Source organism: Phalaenopsis equestris, unplaced genomic scaffold (assembly GCF_001263595.1).
Source record: "Phalaenopsis equestris unplaced genomic scaffold, ASM126359v1 Scaffold000002, whole genome shotgun sequence".
NCBI lineage: Eukaryota > Viridiplantae > Streptophyta > Magnoliopsida > Asparagales > Orchidaceae > Phalaenopsis > Phalaenopsis equestris.
In genome coordinates this window covers 14,973,080-14,981,633 of record NW_018164444.1, presented here as the reverse complement: position 1 = coordinate 14,981,633, position 8,554 = coordinate 14,973,080, and the positions used below count along the sequence as shown (strand labels likewise).

General features: G+C 35.3%; 1 protein-coding gene across 1 annotated transcript; it reads right to left on the bottom strand.

Moving 5' to 3' along the window:
- Nucleotides 1-213: 213 nt before the first annotated feature.
- LOC110034935 (outer envelope pore protein 24, chloroplastic) lies at nucleotides 214-1,004 on the bottom strand (the record flags this gene model as incomplete). Its single annotated transcript, XM_020739178.1, is given in 2 exon segments — nucleotides 214-579; nucleotides 646-1,004. Coding segments are annotated over 2 exon segments (564 nt in total), but the record flags the coding sequence as incomplete, so codon positions are not given.
- Nucleotides 1,005-8,554: the final 7,550 nt, after the last annotated feature.

Below are 8,554 nucleotides of genomic sequence, written 5' to 3'. Positions count from 1 at the left end.
CATGACAATCAGCAAATCAATGTTAGCTTCTCTTTCATGGAATTCTACATCCGAAATGCCATCTAATTCCATCCTAGCCTTGCAAATTCAAGCAAATTGCTCTAAAATGGCCATGCAACCCGCTAGAAATCCATATATGAAGCTCAAAAACCAAATTTTAAACTGCAGAGTCAACTCTTTCGTCAATCCATAAGGAATAAAGACACAGCATACCTTAAAACACCCATTGATCTTCGAATCCCTATTCCACTCCAACCCAAGCACCTTGCTCGAGGTCTGATAGCTCGCCTTCAGAGAATCACCTCCATCGAACTTCCTCGAAACTGCAAAATCCCAAGCATTCTTCGACACATCATAGATCGGCTCCACCAGAACCCTCCCAAACTCCCCATGCGCGTAAGCGTACTTCAACTTACAGTTTCCCGAACCAAAGTTGTAGTTCGCCGACAGCTTATTCGCCGGATCGAACTGCAGCGAACCGTCAACTGCCGTCTGATGAGCCCCGAGAACATGCGTGTAGGTCAGGCTCAGAGGTTTCTCTGCCAACCGCACCGTGTTCATGAACTGAAACCTGAAGTCCTGCGAAGACCGGAACCCATTATCAACAACATGAAAGGCGAGATTTATAGGGCAGAGATTTCGTACCTGGTTAGGAACGCTGTAGTCGATGATGAAAGAGCCGGGCTTCTCGAAGGATAGAGAGAGGCCGTTGAGGGAAGGTCCTTTGGAGAAAGTGGCTTCGGTGATGGAGGCTTTGATGCGGGCATCGCCGGCGGGGAGGGAGATGGTGGCAATGGCTGAGCTTCGCTCCGGCTCAAATCGTCCTCTTAAAGAGGCTTTCATCCTCTTTGGTCGATGGACGGAGACTGATGGAGCCCAGATACGAGTTGGCGTTGCAGAGCTCTGGAGTTACTGGTGTGCGAGAGGAGTGGGGGAGAAATGCCCCGCTGTGGGATTTTCTTATCGCTTTGATAGCAGTGATGAAAGGAAAAATAAATAAATAAAATTTCTTTTTTTAATTGAACGGCCTTGAAAATGTGGCTGAAGGTTCCCACTCTTTTGGAAAATGTGGCTGAAGGTTCCACACTTTTGGGAATAGTAAGCCCCAATCCATTTTAAAATGCATCAAAAAAAACACAAGATGTTAAAATGTAACATTAACAAAGTGGGTTTTGTGGAAAGAGGGGAGCAACAAGAGTCGATTCAAAATTTGTTTGGATGTATTGTCATAAATTTACACGATCACGTGCCTTTAATGATTGATTAGGATTAGTTTTATTTCCATTTTTTATTTTTTTTATTTACTTGTAATGATAAATAGGAAGATTTAAATACATACCACTCAATTCTTATGCACATAACATTTCTAACACAAAAACTTTAATTTTTGCTTGCATGACTTGTACATTTGCTGTCTTACACTTGGATTTGTGTTTCTCACACCCTCATCCTTCACATTCATATATCATGTGAATAGGTGGCTCATCATCGGCCCAATCCATCTTGTAATTCCCTCTAATGGAAGTCACATCCCTACACTTCCATGGCGTCGCTCCAAATTGCCTTAAGCACCCTTCTGAGTCACTGACTCCATGACACAACCATTTGTTCGTGCTGCTAACTCCATGACACGTTCACTCTTTTAGTTAATTGTATTCACAATACATCCATCCTTTTGGTTACTGTCTTCACAGCATACCCATCATTTTTTATTGTTGTCTCCACACTACACTCATCCTTTCGGGTCACTGACTTGACGGCACGCCCATATTTTGGTTCGCCGCCTCCAAGGCACGCCTGCCTTTTTTGGTCACTACCTCCATGGTACTCCCACCTTTTCGAGTCACTGCATCCACGACACACTGCTCTCTAGTTCTATCATACTATTGTGTATTTCCATTAACATGCATGCATGACAATGAGCTTGACTCGATAGCGGGTGATTTCGTGTTGGTCGCGATGTCTTAACGAGCATTGTTTGTCGGGTTAATCCCAACGAGACAAGTATCACATCGGGATTGATACAAGTATGATTATGCCAAAAATATGATTATGCCAAGAATTCAATTTATCTAACTCGTATCACCTTGTAGGTCGCGTGTCTGTATTTAATGACCCTTGTTTTATAACTAAAAAAAATTACTTATTACAACTCGCCATAAATTTTAAATTATACATGTAGCAAGCTCATTTAATGACCCTTATTTTAAAACTTTTATATATATATATATATACATATATTATATTACTTAATACAAATCATCATAATTTTGAAAATATGCATGTAACAAGCTAGGCCATATGTAAGGGCAACCAGTTTCAAAATCCATCTTGGGTGAGACTCTTTAAATCCCTTTGATCTTTATAACGAGGTCAATGTGACGATCTCATTAAAGTCATACATTTATGAAGACTTATTCTGAGCACTTAGATTTCTATTAAGACACTTTTTGTTAGATGGTATATTATGTTAGCATTTGGGTGTTATGTAATATTTTCGACACCTCTTACTATCATTCTCTATTGATTTGATTATTTCAGTGAAGCGTCGCTTTTGTGTTTTTTGGTATGTTTGGATGTTTGATATGCATGGTAGTATATTAGAATGTTTTTTTATAGAGATTTGTGCCTATATACATGCAAATACACATGTATCATTGATGGGGGGAGCATGTAATGATTTCTTTTAACATTTTATTTGCAGGTGTTATTTAACTCCCCTAAGAGCACGACTTATATACTATTGCACGGGCTAACCCTTGATAGCAATCATTCGCAGTTTGAGTTTTTTTTTTCTCTTTCAATTGTCTTTGATAGAGTCACTAGGTTGTGTATGTATCAGAAATAAGGTACAAGCATGGGTTCGAGGCGGACGACGCATCAAATCACGTGGCGAGGACTAGAAAAGACAACTCATATCATGTACCTCAAGTCTGAATTCTACATTTTTTTATAGACTTGGGATTATGTGTGTTTATGTTGTGTCCGACCGCTTTTCCTATTTTTTCTGTGACAAGTTATCGACATAGCGACATTGACCTTTATATATTTTTTTTCGTGCACTTTTACTCTCTTCTACATAATTGCATGCTTGAATTATTTTCTTGTGTTTCTTTCTGGTTAGCCAAGATGCTACGAGAAATATAATTTAAGCTTTTTAGAACCTTAAAATTATAAATTATCTAACTAAAAAATCCTAAAAAAGTTCATGATAAATTAAAATTTAGTATTAAAAGGTTTTAAGTTTTTAAAAATTGTCTTTGCTTTCCTGCATGACCTTCGAGCTAATTTTAAAATGGGTTGCATGGCATAATGATGTGCCCCTAGTGTGTGTTGTTTTTCTGCGTGTTTTATGTCAATTTAATTTCCCAGTACGGTGCCAAAAACTTGACCTGTCTTGAATTTACATAGTAATTTAGTTTTAAAAAATATGAGCAATAACACGATGCAATTTATATTAAGTTGTTAATGTGCAAAATTGAAATATTATATAAAATATATAAAATAGTTCACACACTAGTGGTTCAACGTAAGTGCACGTATCGCTTCAAGAAATACAGAGCTTTCTTTAAAAACCCCAGTATCGATCCCACAAAGAAGCGCGGGAAGAAATTATTTAGGTTAATTCTAGTATACTACTATGAAGTCTTAATTTGGAAGATGAAAATTCTTATGATAATAACATAAATCACAATATTCAAACTATAAAAATTAAAGTAAGAAAAACAAATTAAAATGAGTTTAATGAATGTTAATAGAAATGTAATTAAAATAACTAAGTTTACTGAGCTATATACTAAACTTTAAAATTAAATTTACTAAGACTAAACAAAGTTTTATGACGAAGAGTTCAAATTTAAGAAAACTCCATTCCCCTTTACAATGAGTATATAGATTGTGAGGAAATTAAAATCATTTAAAAATATATAAAAATCGTTTTATGTCAAATAGGAGCAATTTTATTATTTACCATATTCCGAGTATTATAAAAACATCGACTAATTCAGAGTTTGGCCCCTAATTTCATGGTTAGGCTGAGAGGATAACAACTGCTAATCCAGAGCTCCCACTACTCTCTCACATGAGGGCTACCAATCTCACAATCAACTGGACTAAATTGAGGATTTTAATATGTCACCTTAAAATCTCTAATTCTGCATCCAACAAGTTTATTTCTCTATTTATTTGCACTCAATTTCATAGATGACATACTCTCCCATAAAATCAAATTTGTAGAAATCATATCTCTTTTAAGAACATATGTCCATCAATACATTTTAACATCATTTTAACATTTTAATTAATCAGGTCGAAAAGTAAATGAAAACTGGAGTTTGAATCATCACAAACTATTGACATTTAAAATCGTATAAAACAAAATTAATTCTTCACAAAACCATATCTCAAAATAGGGAGAATAATAAAGAAGACTACTCATAATTCATGAGAATGATACGACAAAACATTAATTTCATATATAAAAACAAGTTTACAAAATAAAGAAACAAATAAACACAACTTATCTCACAATCTTTCCCAAGCAAATCCCTAGAATTTCTCTTCAAGCACTTTTCCTTTTTACAAGTACTCTCAATTCTCTCTTAAAAATACAATGAAGAAGAAATCTGTCACATTCTCTAAGCAAATCCCTAGAATTTCTCTTCAAGCACTTTTCCTTTTTACAAGTACTCTCAATTCTCTCTTAAAAATACAATGAAGAAGAAATCTGTCACATTCTCTCTCCTCCTACAATCTTTGTAGAAAATCTCTAAGCCTTTCCTTTCACTCTCACGCCACACACACACACAATACTCACGCCCACACAACTCTTCTTAAAGCCCTAGACTTCCCTCTCTTTTATAAAAATGTTGCTTCCCTCCAAAAAAAATTCAAAATTCCCTCCAAAGTTCTATCCAAAAGTCAACTATTTTGAATTCAAAATATTTGTCCATTGATCCGAGAGACATATTTCTTCATAAAGGAACCTTCCAAAGTGTCTAGATGCATTGAATCACTCCAATAAGAGTTTAGAACAACAATCTATTTGAAAATTTGCACTAAAACTCGTTTTGAACCGCCTTAATTTGTAAAAAGTCGTCTTTGACGCATCTAGCGCCAAATCGGCGCATCATGCGCTAGTTCTCTGGATTTCGACACGTCATGCGCCACCCCGCAGCAGCTTCACTGTTTTACTCCGTTTGACTTCGTTTCACCCCGTTTCAGTTATTTTTCACTCATAAAAGATAAACCTATAAAATAAGCATGAAAATAATTTTTTTAAAGTGTAATTTCATTCAAAAACATGTGAGAAATAATGTAGATTAAACATAGAAAGTCATATCGAAATGTGTCAAATCAGAATTATCTTTCTTGTTCGTTTTTACTCCAAATTGCATAATTTTTTATTCATTTTCTCTAAAATTTTATTTCTTGTACCTGAAAATAAAAAAATATGCAAAATGCCTCAATTATCTTTCTTGTTCGTTTTTACTCCAAATTGCATAATTTTTTATTCATTTTCTCTAAAATTTTATTTCTTGTACCTGAAAATAAAAAAATATGCAAAATACCTCAATTTAAAGTGTAATATCATTAAAAATCATTAAAATTGAGCATAAAATATATATGAAAAAGTATGTAATTTTTATGTGTGTCATGTAGTCATATCCCAAGTCATTCTAATAGGGGCTCCATATTAGAACTTAAATAGCTAACTGCATCATGTGTGTGTCCCATGCAGAAGTCTTTGAGTTTCTCCAACATGATTAACCCAACATGGATTTCTACTTAGGTGATTTTCTAGCATGTTTAGGTCATTAGAAGACTCACCTACCGAAACAAACTGTAAGTCATTTTGTCTGGAGTATTTCCAGCTTGTAGTTGAACCTTCCTTTCTCTTCCTTTCCAACGGCATCCCTGCCACTTCAGCAAGTATAAGTGACATATCTTGGAGCTCGATCTGTAAGTCATAAAATAGAGTTTCGATTATTTGAACTATGGGTTGTCGAGGTCCCTGCTGACGACACAATTCATGGATTATTGGTTGTAGATTTTTGAACATATTGTGTTGACTACCTTCACAGCTAAGTAGACCTAGGGTCTCAGTGGATCAGGATGATGGGTCTGTAATGCCCCGATCTAGCCACATCTACCTATTTAAGGACCACTCCTTCATTCCTTTGACTACCCACTTTGAGCCCTGTCGCTCCTCGTGCTTTTGTTGGTATCATCTCGATGGTCCGATTACCAATGAACTGCCACCCATTTGGGATACGACAATTTGTCTACTGCCCTTATGATTTGGATGTGCTTTAATGTATTATAATTCCCTGTTCGGATGATTCAGTTATTTTGCAGGCTCCGTACACTGATAAGTCTGTTACTTATGTGAGACAGTGAGAGATTTACTCTCTGCCCCGTGGCTTAGTGAGAGCTTTGAAAGCATTGAAGTATTCCAATGCACAATAATTGTCCTTTGATAGACTTGCGCTAATTATCACTTCAAATGTAAACAGAACTTATTGGATTAAAAGTATTATTGGGCAACCTGCAATATGTAATAAAACAAGTGAGATGCATCACTTTGGGAGCATTTTGGACCCCAAAGCAGACAAATACATCTAAATCTCTTGTTGTTGGCATCTTTCGTAGGTATTCTTTCACTAATATTTGACACAAACTTTTTTTTATTTTAAAAGGAGTCTTCAACTTGTCGATCATCGTATTCTTCCATTTCCCGAATAAATTATTATTCCGAATCATATGGATGATCATAAGAAGGGAGGAATCAGAAAAGATAGACAAACGACAAAGACAAAAAACAAGAGAAATAACGCGAGACAGTGCAATAAACCTCACAAAGATAGATCAAACATGTCTGTCCAAACAAGATTAAGTAGAAGCATATTGGACCAGTATCTGCAAAAGAATACTATGTAGACTATCCATAACTAGAGAATCAAGTATATGTGTTGATTCTGGGGTCAAGAGTGCTCCTAAGGGGACATATCTCACTTGTTTAATTACATTATGAGGGAAACACATGAATATTCTCGATAAAAGAAGTTTTGCTTATATTATTATAGACCTAAGGAAATATGTCATCAAAGAAAGATTATTCTGTGTGGGAACACCCTAATACTTCAAAGTTATCGCCTCTATCCGACAAAGAGTGAGTCTCTCACATATCGAATGGGCAGCGGCTCATCGACACACAAAACTCGCAAAATAACCTAAATTATCTTAACGGGATATCCCAACATATCAAAGGACTTTCGAGTCATAAAGACATAAGACAAATCGTCATATCTCAAACACGCAACAATTCATCAATATAAGACAATCAAAAAGATATTGACGAAGTCAAATGAGTGACAAAACTTAAATGACACAACAATAAGAAGGGTTGAGTAATCCTATAAAGTAAAGATAGTCAGTCGGGGTACCACAAACTCGTTATCCCAAACTACTAGGATTTTAAGTTTATTCGGTCGTGAAGGTAGTCGACCAAACACATCCACAGATTCCCGTTCAACAATCCATGAATTGTGTCATCCACCAGAACCTCAACAACCTTACAGTCAGAGGAAATAAACTCTATCATATGACTATAAGCTAGAACTCTAAGTGGTGAGAATCACACTGTCGAAATGACGAGGATTGCTCAGGAAAGGAAGATAACGAGAGATTCAACTACCAAAATACAAGTTTATGTGTTGGATATGTAAATAAATAAGATTTGAGTGTTATGCATACAAATATTCATACAAATATAAAAAAATGTTATATATGTACATAAATAAGATTTAAGTGGTATGCATGTAAATATTCCTAAAAATATAAAAAATATAAAAAAATTATGTCTCAGATTTGTAAATAAATAAGATTAAGATTTGAGTGGTACGCATGAAAATATTCCTAAAAATATAAAAAATACAAAATTTTAGGTGTTCGATACGTAAATAAAAAAAAATTTGTGCGGCATACATGTTAGATATGTAAATAAATAAGATTTGAGTGGTATGCATGTAAATATTCCTAAAAGTCTATAAAATAAATTTTTTGGTGTTAGATATGTAAATATATAAGATTTGGGTGGCATGCATGTAAATATTACTAAAAATTCACATAAAAGTTCTACTAGCTACCTAACTTTTTTAATGGATTTAACATCTCTATAAAATGAAAACATAACTTTTTTAACTTCTGCCTATCTCAAAATTTCAAATCATTCATAATGGATTTACCATATATATAAGCATTTCTTTTGAAAAGTCCTAAATTTTTTGGTTCTGCGGTTGAACCGCCGGTTCAGTCCAACTTTTGCCGGTCTGATGCATAAACGGACCACCAGCTCAGACTAGCTGTGAACACACAAGAACTGAGTGGCATTGATGTAAATTTCCCTTAAATAAGCAAACACACGACCGAATTAATCTTGAATACTAATTTAGGTCGCATTGAGCTGTATGGATCGATGACGAAGCAAATTCGCTGTGATCGAGTGCGTTTCGCGCGCTGACAGCCACCGTCCAATCATATCGATCGCACGGCC